General features: G+C 41.7%; 12 protein-coding genes across 12 annotated transcripts; all 12 read right to left on the bottom strand.

The window, feature by feature from the left end:
• Positions 1-22: 22 nt before the first annotated feature.
• Positions 23-1,087, bottom strand: TM35_000075000 (uncharacterized protein; the record flags this gene model as incomplete). The annotated part of the gene is made up of 1 exon (XM_029023946.1): positions 23-1,087. One exon carries the CDS (start codon positions 1,085-1,087, stop codon positions 23-25), a length of 1,065 nt encoding a protein of 354 aa, XP_028885142.1.
• A 563-nt stretch (positions 1,088-1,650) lies between these two features.
• On the bottom strand, positions 1,651-2,559 carry TM35_000074990 (2-hydroxy-3-oxopropionate reductase; the record flags this gene model as incomplete). The annotated part of the gene is made up of 1 exon (XM_029023945.1): positions 1,651-2,559. The coding sequence occupies one exon, from the start codon at positions 2,557-2,559 to the stop codon at positions 1,651-1,653; it is 909 nt and encodes a 302-aa protein (XP_028885141.1).
• A 376-nt stretch (positions 2,560-2,935) lies between these two features.
• TM35_000074980 (putative polynucleotide kinase 3-phosphatase) lies at positions 2,936-4,396 on the bottom strand (the record flags this gene model as incomplete). Its single annotated transcript, XM_029023944.1, has 1 exon — positions 2,936-4,396. The coding sequence occupies one exon, from the start codon at positions 4,394-4,396 to the stop codon at positions 2,936-2,938; it is 1,461 nt and encodes a 486-aa protein (XP_028885140.1).
• Positions 4,397-4,742: 346 nt separating this feature from the next.
• On the bottom strand, positions 4,743-6,302 carry TM35_000074970 (putative serine peptidase; the record flags this gene model as incomplete). The annotated part of the gene is made up of 1 exon (XM_029023943.1): positions 4,743-6,302. The coding sequence occupies one exon, from the start codon at positions 6,300-6,302 to the stop codon at positions 4,743-4,745; it is 1,560 nt and encodes a 519-aa protein (XP_028885139.1).
• Positions 6,303-6,804: 502 nt separating this feature from the next.
• On the bottom strand, positions 6,805-7,140 carry TM35_000074960 (uncharacterized protein; the record flags this gene model as incomplete). The annotated part of the gene is made up of 1 exon (XM_029023942.1): positions 6,805-7,140. The coding sequence occupies one exon, from the start codon at positions 7,138-7,140 to the stop codon at positions 6,805-6,807; it is 336 nt and encodes a 111-aa protein (XP_028885138.1).
• Positions 7,141-7,705: 565 nt separating this feature from the next.
• On the bottom strand, positions 7,706-8,743 carry TM35_000074950 (putative ribosomal RNA adenine dimethylase family protein; the record flags this gene model as incomplete). Its single annotated transcript, XM_029023941.1, has 1 exon — positions 7,706-8,743. One exon carries the CDS (start codon positions 8,741-8,743, stop codon positions 7,706-7,708), a length of 1,038 nt encoding a protein of 345 aa, XP_028885137.1.
• A 399-nt stretch (positions 8,744-9,142) lies between these two features.
• Positions 9,143-9,595, bottom strand: TM35_000074940 (uncharacterized protein; the record flags this gene model as incomplete). Its single annotated transcript, XM_029023940.1, has 1 exon — positions 9,143-9,595. One exon carries the CDS (start codon positions 9,593-9,595, stop codon positions 9,143-9,145), a length of 453 nt encoding a protein of 150 aa, XP_028885136.1.
• Positions 9,596-10,052: 457 nt separating this feature from the next.
• TM35_000074930 (uncharacterized protein) lies at positions 10,053-10,979 on the bottom strand (the record flags this gene model as incomplete). Its single annotated transcript, XM_029023939.1, has 1 exon — positions 10,053-10,979. One exon carries the CDS (start codon positions 10,977-10,979, stop codon positions 10,053-10,055), a length of 927 nt encoding a protein of 308 aa, XP_028885135.1.
• A 206-nt stretch (positions 10,980-11,185) lies between these two features.
• TM35_000074920 (uncharacterized protein) lies at positions 11,186-11,542 on the bottom strand (the record flags this gene model as incomplete). The annotated part of the gene is made up of 1 exon (XM_029023938.1): positions 11,186-11,542. One exon carries the CDS (start codon positions 11,540-11,542, stop codon positions 11,186-11,188), a length of 357 nt encoding a protein of 118 aa, XP_028885134.1.
• A 529-nt stretch (positions 11,543-12,071) lies between these two features.
• On the bottom strand, positions 12,072-13,151 carry TM35_000074910 (uncharacterized protein; the record flags this gene model as incomplete). Its single annotated transcript, XM_029023937.1, has 1 exon — positions 12,072-13,151. The coding sequence occupies one exon, from the start codon at positions 13,149-13,151 to the stop codon at positions 12,072-12,074; it is 1,080 nt and encodes a 359-aa protein (XP_028885133.1).
• A 583-nt stretch (positions 13,152-13,734) lies between these two features.
• TM35_000074900 (uncharacterized protein) lies at positions 13,735-14,301 on the bottom strand (the record flags this gene model as incomplete). Its single annotated transcript, XM_029023936.1, has 1 exon — positions 13,735-14,301. The coding sequence occupies one exon, from the start codon at positions 14,299-14,301 to the stop codon at positions 13,735-13,737; it is 567 nt and encodes a 188-aa protein (XP_028885132.1).
• A 611-nt stretch (positions 14,302-14,912) lies between these two features.
• On the bottom strand, positions 14,913-16,694 carry TM35_000074890 (uncharacterized protein; the record flags this gene model as incomplete). The annotated part of the gene is made up of 1 exon (XM_029023935.1): positions 14,913-16,694. One exon carries the CDS (start codon positions 16,692-16,694, stop codon positions 14,913-14,915), a length of 1,782 nt encoding a protein of 593 aa, XP_028885131.1.
• Between the last annotated feature and the right edge of the window lie 660 nt (positions 16,695-17,354).

Below are 17,354 nucleotides of genomic sequence, written 5' to 3'. Positions count from 1 at the left end.
TCATATCAAATTATGGTTAGCTTCAACAGGAAAAGTGAAGTTTATTGACTTCACAAAAACGTTCCTGTAAATATGTATAGATATCAGGTCGCTGACGTCGTCTCTCAGCGTACTTACTCTTCTCACTTTCCGCTTGTTTCGCTGCTCTACTAATCTCTCGTAAAATCCCCCGCACAAGTTTCCCTGAGGCCCAGTTTACCAACCACATTGGTGCATGTGGGAGTTTTGGATCAAGATTAATAATAAATGAAATTCGACAGCGCGATGGGTCAAGTGCCTCTACCACAAATCCACCATACTCCACCTCAAGCCGCACGTACGGGTTAGGTTTGGGCAGTTGAACCCAAGGTGGTAAGGAACGATTCTCGCAAAGACTACGAGAAACAATAATAACACGTTTATTCAAAGAAAGATCATCCACCCCAAATCCTTCTAGAAATATCTCGCGGTTTGTAAAAGGCCATGGTACACGAATCATTAATTGAGATGCCTTATGGAAACGTGTTAATTCCCCTTGAACTGTGGCATGAAAACAAAAAGGAAACCATTCCGTATAAAGGTCTGGTTCCATTAACACTCCCAAAACATATATAATACTGTTCGGAACTTCTCCAATAACTTTAAATAAATGCGCCTGTGTTTTTTCATCATATCGATAATAGGTACCATCGTCATTAATACCACTGGACTCTACTAATTTCCAATGTATCTTATCAGCAATGTCATCAAGAAGCTGAGAGCAGTTTTGTACCTTTTCTAATGAGACTCGGTACAATTTAGAGTCACGAATAAAGCTCATAAACAAGTTGATGCTAAGCGAAGAGGGTGAAGCAGCGGCTAAGACGTCTACAGAGTTTGTAGGTTTAGCAATCACAGGTTCTGGCGATACAACTGATACTAAAACTTCTGTACACATATTAAGTATTGAATTAATGGTTGATTGAACATCAAAGTGTCGATCATTAGCAAATAACTCTTCTGCAAGTTTCAATCCTGAACGCACTCGTTCTTGTAATTTCTCTGGGAGAAACATTATAAGACGCTTGCATAACTGTTCATCGAAGAGAACAGGAATGTTATCTGCCATATTGATGACGTATGACAGACGTCTTGTTGGCAAAAAAAACAAGAAGAAAGATAAGCCACAAAGAGAAAAAAAAAAAAACAAAATAATAAGACTAATATAACACCAACAATTATTATTTCTATTAATATTATTATTAGTAGTAATAGTAGTATTAGTACTATTATTATTATTATTATTATCACTATTTCTTTTTTCCTTATCATAGACGCAAATACCAATCGTATTAACAGCTTATCCATTTGAACCTATTTCTTTTTCCCCCTATGTACGTTTTAAAAATTTGATGGCATAAGCACCTACGCCCCACTGATAAAACACAAACACAGACACACACCCATATATACCGAGAGAGAGAGAGAGAGAGAGAGAGAGATGTCTTCATCCACTGAAGAAACCCCATTCCCTGCCTTCCTTCCTCCTTTTTCTTTTTTTTTTTTTTTTTCTTCTTCGTCTTTTCTTTTTATTGTCTTCTGTTCCTTATGTTTAAACCTTCTCAGTGTCCCTTTCTCTTGTATACCCCATGTGGTAGGTGGTATGGCAAGTAAACAAGCTAACTGGTGTTATTACTGAGTATCCTTCGTTTCCCTAATATGGCAGTTTGCCATTCGCTCCAGTACGCCGACGACGGCGGAGTTGTCCTTATCGCCCTCGCCGTGCTGGAGCATGGACTGGAAGAGCTGTGCGTTGACGGCTGTGGTTGGCAGCGGGGCGCCGAACTCCCTTGCGGAGTCCATCACGATGCCCAAGTCTTTGCTCTGCAGCGAGGCCTTGAAGCCGGGCTCGCGGTTGCCGGCGAAGAGGCGCTGCGGCTTCACGTCGAGCGTCCAGCACTGCGCGGCGCCGCCCTTCACCGCCGAAATCACCCGCTGCCCGTCGACGCCGCACTTCTCCGCAAAGACGAGCATTTCGCCCATCGCCACCATCTGCGCGGCGACCATGATTTGATTCGCCGCCTTGCAGACCTGCCCGGCCCCACTCGCGCCGACGTGCGTGATGGTCGTGCCCATCGCCCGCAGGACCGGCATCACCCGCTGCAGCGTCGCCTCGTCGCCGCCGACCATCACCGTCAGCGTGCCGTTGCGGGCGCCGATGTCGCCGCCAGAGACCGGCGCGTCGAGGCACTGCACTTGTTTCTCCGCCCACAGCCGGGCGGCGATCTCCCGCGCCACGGACGGCTTGATGGTGCTGTTGTCCACCACCACACTGCCGGGGCGCACACCAGCACTCACGCCGTCGTTGCCAAAGATGACTTCATACACGTCCTGAGAGTCGGACACGTTGGTGAAAATCACATCCACCTGACTCGCAAGATCCGCAGGAGAGACCGCCGCACGAGCCCCCTGGGTCACAAGCTCATCCATCTTGGACCGTGTACGATTGAATACCACCAGGGGGAAACCGGCTTTGAGGATATTTCCCGCCATAGACTTCCCCATCAGGCCAAGTCCAATGTAACCAACCTTAAGTGACATCTTGAATTATCTGAAATAAATAGGTTCTTTCTTATTTTCGTTTTCTTTTTTCATGTTTATTTTTTATTTTTTGCATTTCAGTGGAATTCACACAGAAACATATATAGAAAAAAAAAGAAAAAAGCAAGATACGGGAAAAGGAAGTAGAACAAAACCAAAAAAATAAGAGCATTTGTTGGTAGGGTCCCTTTCTCCATCAAGGTAACACAAAAACAAAAAAAAAAAAAAAATGACCATGAAAAATTATGAATAAGAACAACAATAAAAAAGAAAAAGAGAGTGATATACCCAAAGACACACACCCTCAAACTAGACCAGTTAACATAAGCAAATTATTATTACAAATAATATCTCATTATCATAATATGTGCTATCATTATGAGAGCAAGTAGAATTCTCGTTTTATACCTTCAGGTAGACCATCAAAACACGCCACAAGTGGAATTTCAAGCAACTCTTCAACACACATGGATTTCACAGATTCAGAAATCCATGACTCCAACTTTGAGTGAAACACATTAAAAGCTATCCGACTTATCCTTGGTGCAATACCAAGTCGTGCACGAACATTAGACATGTGCATAGACATTTCTTTGGATACCTGAAATACGAATATACGTACTGGTAGTGAACTACAATTTGGACTATGTTGCTTTACCACAGAAATGTATTGCATACATTCACTATGAGATGGATTAGTATTATCAATAACAACACTCTTACCAGCTTTCCACGACTTCTCCGCCTCCAGTAAACACTTTTCTTTTGTTTTAAGAGTGTCACGATTAATGTGTACGTATCCGGCAGGCTCAAAGAAACGCTTAAAAAACGTTGTTTTGCCGCACCCAGGATATCCAACAAATATTACCATCTCTTGTGAATCCCGAATAAATGTTGCCGGTGTTGGAATTTCAAAATTATCTTTCGTTCCATCAGATTTAATACGTTTCACCGTAAGGTTGTCGTAAGATGAAGCCAATCCTTTTAATTCATCAGGTCCAACACCACCCCAGTCTATTTCGCAAGGCGCCGCTGATAATGTCAACAGACGAGTAGAAAGTATTTTCTCAACGTCACTCTTAGAATAATCATAGCGATGATGATGATGATGTTTATCATCATTATCAAGTAATTCAGTAATAGGGCATTGGAATAGTTGCTCTGGAGTAAGAAAAGGAATCTCAATATTAAAGGCAAATTTGCGATCAGAACAGCTAAAATCCTTTTTTCTTCCAGCAAGAGTACGTACTTTCCGTCCGGCGGCATCCCCAACGTAAAAAACAAAACCGGGTAATTCATTACTCAATGTAACGTCTTTTCCTACTGCAGTACTTGAGTGTTCCTGTAATAATTTCCACATCCCCACATTTGGTTTTCGCCATTCATCCTCCTTTGTAGAAACAAAGGCCGCTAAAGGCATTTCTAACACTTTACTCAGTCCTATAATCTTCCGCTTGATAGCATCTGCCTTCTTTTCATTCCAACTCTTTCCACCTATGCCGGACTGGTTACTTAATATGACCACCATAAATCCCGCATCATGTAAATAACGCAAGTGACGCGGCACTGTTGGCAGTAGCCACTTCCAATCAGTGGGATCATCACGTGGGAATACCGCTCCACTGCGGGGCATGATAAGAGTATCATCCAAATCAAAGGCCGCCACCTTAAGAACGAGTTTCTCTTCAGAAACAACAGCCAGTGAATTTCGAACAAGAGGAGCTGATGGTAACAACGCCAACACCGAATTATGAAGAAGATTCCAATCAGAAAAAGAAGGGATTGCAAGAATATTATCTTTAACGGATTTCGGCGAGAGACTCCTGGCACGCTTCATCACTTTAAACTCTCCCCTCTCTCTCTCTCTCTCGTTCTTTCGCAGAAATAAAATAAATAAAAAAAAAAACGAAGGAAAATCAACTACATTGCGTACTCAGATGACTCAAGTAACAAACCCCATCTATCATTTTCTTTCTTACTTTCTCTCTCTCTCAAGAAACCAAAAGAAAAGAAAAAAAAAAAGATGTTAGACGTTGCAATTCATTTAGTTTCTTTCTTTTTTTCTTGTCTTGTTGTTTTCATTCATCCCCTTTGTTTTACTCGAAGTCCATCTTTTTCTCTCTCTCTCTTTCTTTCTTTCTTTCTCCTCTTGCTTCCTGTTATACGTCTTTTTTTTTTTTTTGTTAATGTGAAGCCCTAAGTTCCTGCTGCAACATTTCCATCTTTTTGACTACACCAAAAGTGGCCTTAAACACCTTCTTCAACTCCTCCGAGTCCATTGCCAGAAATACTCTCACGTCAATCTCCTCCCGTTCCACTATGGGTGAGAGTGAGTTCATTCCTCTCTTCTCAAGGTGGCGTTTCAACAGCTGTACACCAGCTATCCCTTCTGTATTACTAGGCGTTGATGTTGAAGAAGAAGAAGATGTTGTTGTTGTTGTTGTTGATGGACGCACATGATCTTTAGGGAGAGCATCGGGGGGAAGTGTAGCGGCACTTTGGGCGAGTGCACGTGCGATTCTACCAGTATAAAATTTATTTGCCCAACTCTTGTAGGCATCTAGTACTACCTCTGATGTCTTCTCTAAGGATGTATTAGTGAAGAGAATCTCTTTCATAATCTTCTCCTCCAACATTAAACTCCACTTATTCATATCTCGCACGGTATCTGTAGATAAACGTCTACCAAGTCGACTTCGCAGTTCTTCTAACTTTTCTGCGGTCTGCTGCAGTCGCCCAAGATAACCATCCGCCCCTCCAGGGAATTCACCATAACAAGTTGTAAGCACACGTTGGGATTCGGGAAACTTCTGCAATACGGTTGCAATCCGTTCACACAATTCCTTCACATGCCACACCTCTAATAAGGGAGATCCGCCTGTTTTCAGCGAGGCAAGAACGTCTGGCAGCAACAACAGAGCGGCGGCATCGGCCTCATGAACTACAAACGGTAGCCAAGGGAAGTGTACACCCGCAGAAGGACCTACAAGGAGTGCATGGAATGCAGGATCATACAAAAACAACCCATAAGATTCAAAGTGTTTTAATTTATTTCGACGTTCCCGCTTCCATCTCTCACGCGTTTGTGAGAGATCACCACTCGCCACAGATAACTTTCGACTTTCACCAAAAAATGAAATAGTTGATCCATCTTCTATTATATGAAGATTAGTTTGTGGTAAATCAGCAAACTCAATCAACTTTGCGGTGAGTTGTTCATCATTCTCACAGAGAGCTTTCCTTATTCCTGCGCAGAAGTCACCATCCGAAAGGAATGCTGCTGTTAACGGGCTACACGCTACTTTTAACTGTGGTAAACGGGCTACTAGTTCCTTTACAATGTGAGCAGCGAAGGGGTTTAACTCTGGAATAACTAAAGTTTGTATACCATCAAAGGGAATCCCCATACCACCACGTTTTAGAGAACTACTCAGGAGATTATCAGCAAAATAGGACGCTTGTGATGCATTCTGTGCATAGGGGAGACCAACAAGAGCACTTTGAGCTTGACGAAACGAAACATCATCTCCTTCTGTAGAAGTAAGCAAATAAGTGCCATTTGTTAACGGCGCCTCACCATCGAGTGAGGCATCAATGAGTAGTGTTGCGTGCCTTCGGCTTTTTTCAAAGTCACACGTTACGTACAAACCCGGTGGTGCATGTCGCAGGTAAGCCGGTGTGCGACGAACAGTGTTAATGAGATTTGGTAACGCCGTGCGGCACACTTGAGTAATCCGCAACATATATATATATATATATATATATATATCAGAATAGATACTATTGTGGTAGTAGAGGATGTATTCGTTTGTGTGTGTATACTCTAGTACGTACACACTTATTTATGTGAGTCTGCGTACGTGTATAGATGTCTGTGACTATGAAGAAGAAGAAGAAGAAACATCAATTTGATATAAAAAAAAAACAAAAAATGAAAGAAAGAATAACTATATTAGTAATGCAACACTATACCAACACACAAACATAGAAAGAGAGAGAGAGAGAGAGGGGCAAAAAGAAAAAAAAAAAACAGACTTTCATCTGCAGACTAGTGTGGGTCTGTGTAATAATGTATGTATTCTTTTTTTTTGACCGCAGGAAGCGAAAAATAGCATGGTATGCAGTAGACGTTACAAAAAGTGGTCAGTGGTACTAGTAACGATGTGATTCATTATTCTCTTTTCCCCTCACACTCCACTCTTTTCATCGTTCACTTGATACACCCCCTCCCACCCCCACCTTTACTCATTTGCGCCATGGTTCTTTAGATGACTTGGCGTAGTACCCGCCCATCACACCAAAGAAAACTCCAAGAACTGCACCGAACGTTGTGCCGCCCTCATTCTTTCCGCCCTCGAAGACCACAAGCGCACCACTCACCGCCGCCGCCGAGAGAGTGGCAGCAGCAATGGTGGAGCTCACTGGGGTCACAATAAGGTGAAAGATGCCAAGGATAGTGACGCTGGTGGAAAGTGCGGCGAAGGACCCCACAACAATCTTATCAGTAAACCGTCGCTTTGACACCTGCAACGGAGTAAAATTCTTAGAGGCCGCTGTAACTAAAGAACGATGACGTAACATCAGAATGCGATTGTCACCTTTTTTTTTGTTTGTTTGTTTCTTCTCTTTAATTTAATTATTATTTGTTTTCCGCCTTCTTTTCTTTTTTTTTTCTTTTTGTTGTTGTTTTTTTTTTTTGTTAGATCTGGCCCTAGTTTTATTCTTCTCTATGAGGAAAAACGCAAAGAGGCGCCTCTAATAAATTCTCAGTCAAAAGTGAAGAATAGAATATATGTTGGGAGGATAAAGAAAACAAAAAAAAAAAGAGAAACAAAAACATGTAGGTGAAAGAACCAAATTTGCCTTTTTACCCTTCTTCTCTTCTTTTTTAAGAAAAAAGAAAATTCACTTTATGCTTCTCCTGACAGCTGAGAATATGTATTACACGAATTCGGAATACTTTCTTCACTTTTTCCTTTGTATTCACTATTCTTTCGTTCTACCGATTGTGTATCCTTTTTCCCCTTTTTTTTCTTTTTTTTTTTTTCCTTTTTCTCTTTAGACGTAGAGAGAAGGGGGAAGAGAGTTTACTTCAATTCAGGCAGTATGAAGTTAAGAGATATCGTTGTGTAGATTTGATTGCCTTCTACACAAAGTGAATACCATTTGTTGTAAAGTGGCAAAGAAGATCTGTAATAGCTTCTTGGTCTAGTACCCTTGCACGTTTTTCAAATACCGGATTTTGAATGACCGACTCCAATAATTCTTTGAACTCTGCAAGACTTTTCACCTCTTTTGCCCCTTCCATCTTTTGGTAACTGCAGTATTTCTCATACAATGTCTGCAATGCGTTCTTTGTACGAAAGATAGATGAGACCTTCTTGTTTTTTCTGTTAAAAATGAATTTAACAAGTCCATCCCATTCTTCAAAGTCAACATCTGGTGGTGGATGTTTTGGATCAAGGCGAATAACACTGGATTCTACCTTTGGTGGAGGATTAAAGCTGTTTTTACTGATTTTCATCAGATGACTGCAGCGTGCCAGTAGCTGGGAGTTAACAGATAGACGGCAGTACGCCTCTGATCCGGGCTGCGCACACACACGAAGAGCAAACTCTCGCTGGAACATCAGCACAGCACACTTAAATGTTGGTTTCTTCAGCAATTTGAAAACAAGAGCAGAGGAAATGGCATAGGGCACATTAGCCACACACTTATCAAAGAAGGGAAATTCATGATCTAAACAGTTTCCACGAATCACCTGTAGTTTCGCCGCGAGTGGAGTATTCTGAAATCGCTTGTTGAGTTCTGCCACCATTCGCGGGTCAACTTCAAAGGCAATAACTCGCTTCGCCGTTTGCAGCAATTTCTCTGTGAGATTCCCCGTTCCAGGGCCAATCTCCAACACAACATCCGTTGGTTTGATCGCCGCCTTCTCAACAATAGCGGCAATTACAAGCGGGTTCTTCAGAATATGCTGCCCAAAACCCTTATTAAAGACCATACCACTCTGACTTCCACCTGTTTTTAATCCAACTTGCTGCTCGCTCTTCTTTGACGCTTTGCGTGTAGACGTCTTGCCGAGTGTTGTCACCTCTGTGGCAAACTTAAGTTTCTTTGACGCAGCGTGCAGCGGGGCCGCACTAATGACGCCCATAGAAACACTACGCGGCTCCTTCGGCATCCTACAAACCCCTATGCGTACTCTAATAATATTGAAGTATATTGAATTTAAAAGAAGAAAAAAAAAGAATAATAAAAAAAAAAAAAAACAAATATACAGTTTTGTATTTGAAAATAAAGAAAAAAAAAAGAGAGAAAGGGAAATAAAAAATAAAAAGAAAAGAAAAATAAGAACTAATATCTAGACATATATACATACACATATATATATATATGCTTTCAAAAAAAAAAAAAAATTCTTTACAACTCTTCGAGGAAAAAAAAAAAAAAAACACTTCTTTTCGAACATCCTGAGAAAAGAAAAAAAAAAAAAAGAGACAAATAAACAGACAGATAGACATAGAGACAGAGAGAGAAGAAAAAGTTTAACACCCACAAAGGAGAGCAAACAGCATAAGAGCTACAAAACCACCCACGCCACACCGTTACGTCCACTTCTATTACTCATATCTGGATGAACAGGAATGACAGCGGTGGAAAAAAAACCTTCTTGGCTATCCGAGTTTATCGATGGAGTTGATGGGTTTACATTAGATGGGGCCTCACAAGGTACTACGGAGGCTTTGCGCGGCGATATGTCAGTTAGGGAACAAGTACCACAGGTACCAAGTGCAGTGAGATTTGCGTCTATACCGATAGAGTTGTTAGTGCTGCTATTTCTATTATTATTGTTGCTGTTAGTGGGATACTTATTTGAGTTTTGTACAGCAGAACTCCAGCAACTTTCCAAAAATGATACTTTCTCCGTAGTGACATCTGGAGAAGTCTCAGGAATAACATAAAACCTTGGGGAATTATGATCATCCACAAACTGTTGCAGAAAAGCGATTGCCTCCCGCGCAGAAAAGCTCATTTTTCAGCTACAGTAATGGAATAAAGATCTTTTTACTGTGTTAGTAGTAAGAAAAGCAGAGACGCACAAGTAATCAACTTCACCTCAGTAACCCCCACCCACCTTAGCTCTTTCGCTCTTTTTTATTATATTTCCATCCAAGCGTTTTTTTTTTTTATTATTCTTATTTTTTCTTTTTATAGTCTCTGCAAATAACATTCTCAAGTGTATTTGTTTGTTTTTTTTTTTTTTTGTTTTTTTTTTGGGTTTTTTTTTTTCTCTTCATCAAAGAAAGGAGAAAAGTCACCGGGTTTAGAGTTCTTTCATATAGTATTCATTGTATTTGCCTCAGACATCTCCTCACCTTTCTTTGCGTGTGTGTGTATGCATGTCATGAGAAATAAAGCACATAAAAATATGTGCGTAGTGTTGATTATAAGAAAGAAAAAAAAAAGAACCAACTTTTCCGTTTAAAGCTTTACACAGTATCATCCAACTTTTCCACGCCTAATCCGTCTGTTTTCACATCTGCAATCTCATCATCAACAATTTCTTCTACAAATGCCGAAGCAGATTCATCCTCTTTTTCCGGTGAAGAAACTTTGTTTGCGACAACACCAGTATTAATTTCGCCACTTAGAGGACTGTGACAAGCAACCCCATTGTAGATATTTTCCTCTGTTTCAGCTACACCATTTGTTTTTCCACTAGATAGCGATGCAGTTGCAGTTGCAGTTACAGTTTGTGGTGGTGGCGGTGATGACGGACGAGTTGGTCTTGGTGTCTTGCATGCGAAGCATTTTGTTGAGGTGGGTTTATTCATATAAGTGCAAATATGACATGACCATGTTGATGGCTTCACCTGCGTTGGCAAATCTTTTGCCGATCGCCTAATTGGACTAATTAATATAATATCCTCTGGACGAGGGTCGATGAAGGTAACTCTCTTGTTCTCCACCTCTATAGATCGCAGGAGACTCCTGCCTGTACACTTCTCTACCGCCTCCAATAAAGTTGTGAGGCTGCGGAGCTCTGGATCATCAGCGAACATGCGTGAGTACTCCAGCACGGTGAGGCGCGCAAGCCGGCGTGTTCGCCGCTGCTCCTCCGTCTCGGCCCTTGCGGCTGCGAGGCGCACGAGCTGCGCGTGGAGGGCGGTGTCGCGGGCCACGGCGCGGTGGAAGTTGTACCCGCCGGCGTCGACGAGGCGCTCGAGGAGGCGGAGCCGCTGCTGGGCGGCAGGCGCCGGGGCGTCCGCGAGGCCGTCGCGAAGGGCCGCGAGAACCACCGCCGGGTGCCGCTCCGCCAGCGCGAGGGCCTCCGCCAGCGGGCCGCCGGCCGCGACGGTCGCAGAGACCCGCAGCCGCAGCCGTGCGTCCGCAACAGTCCGCCGCAGGAACTCCATTGCCCGCCACCGCACAAGCGAGGAGAAACTATTTGTGATGAAAGAAATCGATAAATAGAGAGAGAAAAGCATGATTACGCGGTTACCTAGATAATAGAAGAAAACATTGCATGAGGAGATATATATATATATATATTGTTTGTTTACAGTCCATCGTAGTTGTAAAGGTCGATAAAAATATGGTATTCTCATTTTGTTTTTGTTTTTTACTTTTGGTTTGTTTGGAAAGTCACTCGATTGACGGCATCATGTTGTTCCGCTCGCCGACGTACCAACGCCGTGAAATTTGTGTCCACACTCGTCTCAGGCACCGGTGTGTTCATCAAGTTCCTGTTTTCCACCCAAACGTGCTCGTTCGCTGCATTCCTCTCTAAATCCGACTGCCACTTGGGCGTCAACAGCAAGTCACGGCGAAGGGCATAGTGCTCACGTACAGCATTAACATGTGCCATATCGTACAGACTCCCATGCCGCTGATTATCATAAAAACAATCACGTTTGAATAATTGTTGATTGACAACCTTCACTCGAATTCGCCTCTTTCTTCTGCTGCTGCAATCCATACGCCGGTGGATTCAATGTGTTCAGAGTGGGATTGATATGACTTGCAATACTTACACGGGGAAATGCGGTTCCATCGGTTACAGATGTCTCTTCTTCCCATTCTACTCTCCTGGCATTATTCCCATTGTTGTGACTACATACAAGACCCACAGGGATGATATTGGGTGGAATACCAGAAACCCTTCTTTTTGAAAGGGATTGATCGTCAAAAATAGGTCTCATTAAGCATAAAGCAATTTTCTGCTGCGAGACGTAATGAAAAAAAAGAAAATGTTATTTGCAAAGAAATAAAAATAAAAAATAAAAATAACACACCTGATAGAGAAAGTAAGAGTCTCAAGACATGTACCATTTCCTATCAGCAAAGGGAATAGAAAAGAGTTTAAAGTAGAGTCATCTCAAGTAAGAATGTATTTTTCCCACTCAGATTCTCGTTCTTTTCTTTTCCTTTTTTTCTATTTCATCATTTACTCCCCATCATTGTTTTCCTGTTATAGCGTCTCAGCAAAGGAAAATAAAAACTAAAAATCATTTCTGCCCAAATTGATACTTTGGGAGTGACTCCGCGTAGGGAGCGGTGCGTACACTACAGAGCGGTTGGTCCACTTCTCCATTCAATTTCTGCAACTCTGGATGCAGGTATTCAGTGTAGCGTCGAGTATACAGGTCGTATAGTGTCATTAACAAAGCTGCTGGAATAGCATTCAAAATAGGACGACTGGTGAAAAATCCATCATATATCTTCGAAATACCATGTCTTGATCGTATCTCTGCAATGTAAGAACGATAAGTAATAGGTTGTCCTCGTGTAAATTGATTTCGAAGACGCAATTGATATTTCAGAGACATAAAAGGATATTGCAGTAGTTGACCCAAGAAGGCAGCTAAATGACAATAGAGGAAAAGGACAGAAGTATCATGATAAACACCATCGTAACGAGTTGCATTATATATACCAAACTGAGCAGCAAATTGTACCATTCTACCACATGCTGCTGCCGTAAAACCTTTGTAAATACCGAGTAATACAGAGGGCCTTTCACGTAAGGCTGTCTTCAATACATCCCCAGCGCTCTTAAACTGTTTTGGACCTTCAACTACATCTGCGGTGGCCCGGAGAACATCATATGGGTGCCGCACCGCCGCATATGCCAGACCTGTGAGACCACCAGCAATAAACCCTCTTGCTGTGTTGTTGTTGTTTCTATTTGTTTTTTTGTCACTCTCACTCAAAGAGAGGGCATTACGTAATGTCGTGAAAACGGAAAGAAGAAAAACATACTCTGATGTATTCCAGAGTATAGAGTGACCAGTAAACCAACGGGTACTAAATAGCGTACGAAAAAAGTGTGCACGTTTATCCGATCCGTAGATGCGATTGGACTCACCCGGCACATCTGCTATAAAGTAAAATGATTCTAATTTCGCGATAGGCTGTTTTAAACACGCAGTAACAAAAGAGACTGCCAATATAACAGCTGCGTGTTGCGGTGAAGTGAGTTGTGGCTCTGTGTACCCGCGGACTCGCAGAAGTGGATCTGTGAACTCCCCCGCTGTGCGGTAGCCAAAAGATGTGTGATACCCCGCCGTGCCGCTAGTCGCCTGCATAGCCGATCTCCCACCCCTTTTTTCATTAGTAAAGACCACACATATATACACACAATAAAGAGAAAGTAAGAGTGGGAAGGAAGATTACACAGAGTGAATAATAATAATAATAACCAACAGGTAACGTCTCATACTACCTGACTGTCCCTTTCAATACGATAGGAATCAAATAACATATTCTCACGAAAGTGAGAGGTTTAAAGAATAGTACCACTTGTTAATACTCTCGAACACTAAACAGATATTCTTTTTATCTTTTCTCTTTCTCTCCTTGTACACCCATCAACGGAGTGTGTACAAAGATAGAGAAAGATTACGTCACTTTTTTATTTTGTCATCCCTCATTTTGGACTCATGTGAGAGGAAAGTAAAGAAAAAATCCAAAGAAAAATAAAACTTCGGGAAACAAAGAAGAAGAAAAAAAATAATAATAGATTGATTATAGGAATGACAATCACTACTCATCATCATTATGCACTTCTGCTCCCTTCTTCTGTTTTTTTTTTTTTCAATTTCTTCAATCCCAGTATTTTTTTTAAAGTATTCTCTCATAGTGATTCGCCACCAGTTATAACCACTAATATTATGTGAAATGACTTTTACGATAAATGCTTAATGCCTCCATCATGCGAACTCGCATGTTTATCATTCGTTCCTCAAGCTCCACTAGGGCAAGATCTTTCTCCATGCAAACTCGTTCCTCTTCATCTAGTCGCCTACGAAGTGTGGTAACTTCTTCAGCATAATCTTCAAGAGACTTACGTAATTGAGTCACTAAAGGAGAGGGTGAACTATGCTGAAAATGAGGACTTTCTGAAACGGCCTTTTGCTCTAAAGGACTAGGAAATCCACGAGATAATCCTGATTGTTCATTATCAAATGTACGCAAGTACATCATATCATTTGCGTAAATATCTACAGTATTCTCTCTAAAATGAATAGGAGAAATACTCTGAGTTACTGTAGAGCGTTGTGGCGTGCGACCCGTTGGTGATACTATTAAACAATTGCTGGAGTTACCGTAACTATTGCCTTCAACATTTATATTAGCATTAACGTTCATATCTTGTTTACTGTTATCATGTACACCTGATACTGCAACAGCGAGCCGATAATCTTCTGCGAGTCTATCTGGTAGCGTAGAGTACATTTACTCTCCACAAATACTCTTTGTATATATATAGATGTGTGGGGAATACACCCTTGTTGTTCTTTGTTGATGATGATGATTCCCTGGAGTGAAGAGAGAGAGAGAGAGAGATAGAGAGAGAGACCTTTTCTGCTGCTCCAGAGACAGTTAACAAGGAGACTAGTACAAAAGCAGAGAGAAAAAAGAAAAAGAACAATATATATATGGAAAGAGGATGATAAGAAGGAGGAAAAAAGGAATAAAAGAAAGGGAACGGAAGAAGAGAGTAAGTGACGTTTAACATACATACATACATACATACATACAAGTAAACAGATGTGTGCTTTCACCCCTTTACCCCTCTTTTTCTCTCTCTCTCTCTCTCTAGTCATTCTTTCCTTTCTATTCTGTGGGCATCCACACACTCACAGACACACACACACTTCATCCCATATATATATATATATGATATGAGATATGCAGAAGGGCAGAATGGATAAATATATTGATGGAGCACACATCGTTGTTTGTATGTATATATATATATATATATGTACACGTATCTAAACAAGAAACAAAGTAAACTGTACCTGACACTAATAAAAACTAACATAAAAAGGTGACAGTGTCTCTCACCATATCCAACGTTTATTGGAAAGACAGTGCTTCACAATCTCTTCCTCTCTGGAAGAAAATATTTCTTCAAATAACTCTCTTACATCACGCTCAGCGTTTATGAGTGGACGATCTAAACGTCGTCCGCTTCCAAAGTCGACCCCTCGTTTCATTGTAACAGTCCTAAGAGCCAAGCTTACTTCAGGCTGCTGGGGTTTTTCATTCTGTTCTTCTACTTGTTTATCATCATCTTGCTTTTTTTCTTCTTGTGTTGTTGTTGTTGTTGGTGGTGGTGGTGATGGTGATGGTGATGGAGTTGAGACTGCTTCTGGCTTCTCTAGTCCAAGAATATCGAGAAGTCGAGCAAGTTCTTTTGGCTTCAGCACCACCACAAGCGGCTCGGCGAGTGCCACCATACGAGTTGGCATGCTGTCCGGACTTTCCGATAGTGTGGAGGAGTAAACACTATACCACGCATCTAGTGCCATGGCGGTCAGTTCGTTTTTAATACGTTCTTCTATGTTGTTTTGCGGTTCTTCCCTCTTCCCTGTGTGATGTTTCTGTGGAGTTAAGAGCGGCGGCTGCTGCGGGGCCGTTCCACTGCTGCTCGCTGCGGCCTCGGGGCCCGTCGGGAGTGGCGTGGGGGCGATCAGATACCGCATGGCGTCGTGCAGCGGGTGCGGGGGGCCGCGGCGGGGGGAGTCCCCAGCGCGGGTCTCCGCCTTGGGCGTGAGGGCGAGCCGCTTACACTCACGCACATGTGAAGAGTTGCAGTAATATCCAAATTCGTAGTCGCGTGAGAATTCAAAGAGTTGTTTGTCCATCACCAGCAACCGCTGCTGGCGTTCACGGCGTTTCATACTACGATCCTTCGTGGATGATCCATCGTTTAATATTTCCGTACGCATGGAAAGCATTAAAGGAACACGCAAATTTCGAGGATTTAAACTATCACCAGAAACACGTAGTGAACTGCACCAAAGCAACCATACCCGATTTGCATCATCCACTTTAAAATTTAATACCATTCGAGTGATAAGTTTGCGGTCTGTAAAGTAAACATGATCCACCACTTCACGGCAGATACGCTCTAGTCTGCCTTTGGATTCATCTGCAACAAGAGTAAGTTCACTTAAATTACAATCCCCATCAAATGTGGCTGAACGAACATGAATTGGAACTTGAGCATCATCCAATTTATGCTTACTTGTCCGTTTATACACTACAGTCATAAGAGGAGACCACATCACTTGCAGTTGTGCATTTCTCCTCGTTGTGGTTTCACCTTTAGGAATAACAAACTTTTGTAGAATTCCATCAGGTTTTCGAGTATGACCAAATAGAAATTCACGTAGTGTTTCCGCTGTGAAATATTCCATATATGTAAGAAGAGACTCTTCTGTAGATTCACTACCATCTTGTGGAACACACGTTGTAAGAAATTGTGCCACCACATCACATCCATTCTGTGTTTGACTGAAGTGCTGATAAATAGACTGTGCATCTAGCATCCTACCTGGATGTTTATTGATCTCCTTTGACTCGGCATCATATGTATACCATGCTCGCGGAAAGTTGTGCTCATACACAACGGTATCGGGTAGTCGCACACTCTTCAGCGCACTCTCGCTGCCCTTATTCTTCTTCCAGAGATGCATGTAGAGAAGTGTTCGCAGTCCATCTCCTTCGAGTGCGTGGAACTTCACCCAATCGTTGCTGTACTGCACTTTCGTACCAGAGGGCGATACGTAACCCTGGCGGTATGTTGGCACCCCCGTGTAGGAAGCTCTTCGTTGCATCTCCACCTTTACACGATTTGGACTTCTCTACTCTTGTAGATGGTGCTATTATGTTATTTTCTCTTTTTCTTTTTCGTTTTTTTTTTTTTTTTGTTCTTGCCTGATTTCTATCACTCTATTTTGTATTTTTTTTTTCTTTTTTTTTTGTTGTTTCTAATTCGTTCGATTCTCTACTTCCCCCCTCTCTCTCTTACCTATATACGGCTCTATCATGACACCAGGTATGGTGTTCAGCCCATAGGAATAAAGGAAAAAAAAAAAAGAATAGAGAAACACACATCATTAAATACAAAATTAATAATGAAAACCATAAAAAATAAATAAATACATACATACATACGTATATATACATATATAGATGGAAAAGACCCCGTTAAAAAGGGAGATAAGGTATTGAAACCCTATAATCACACTAACACACACAAATTCACGCACCTCCTAACACACACACACAGAGACATATGTACCAGTGAAAATAATAAGAGAAGTGTGTTTAGTTTTCTTTGTTTTTTTTTTTTTTCGTTTTTTGCGTTTCCATTTTTTCCTCCGCAGCCACGTCGGAGAAACAAAAGAAAAAATGCGTATCAAAAAAAAAAAAAAACAACACAAGCCATACAAAGCGAACACAGAAACGCAGACACACAGAGAGTCAACGATGGT

The sequence above is a fragment of the Trypanosoma theileri genome, assembly GCF_002087225.1.
Source record: "Trypanosoma theileri isolate Edinburgh chromosome Unknown TM35_Tth_7_V1, whole genome shotgun sequence".
Taxonomy (NCBI): domain Eukaryota; phylum Euglenozoa; class Kinetoplastea; order Trypanosomatida; family Trypanosomatidae; genus Trypanosoma; species Trypanosoma theileri.
Note: the sequence above shows the minus strand (reverse complement) of the source record. Positions and strands in the feature narration are given on the sequence as shown.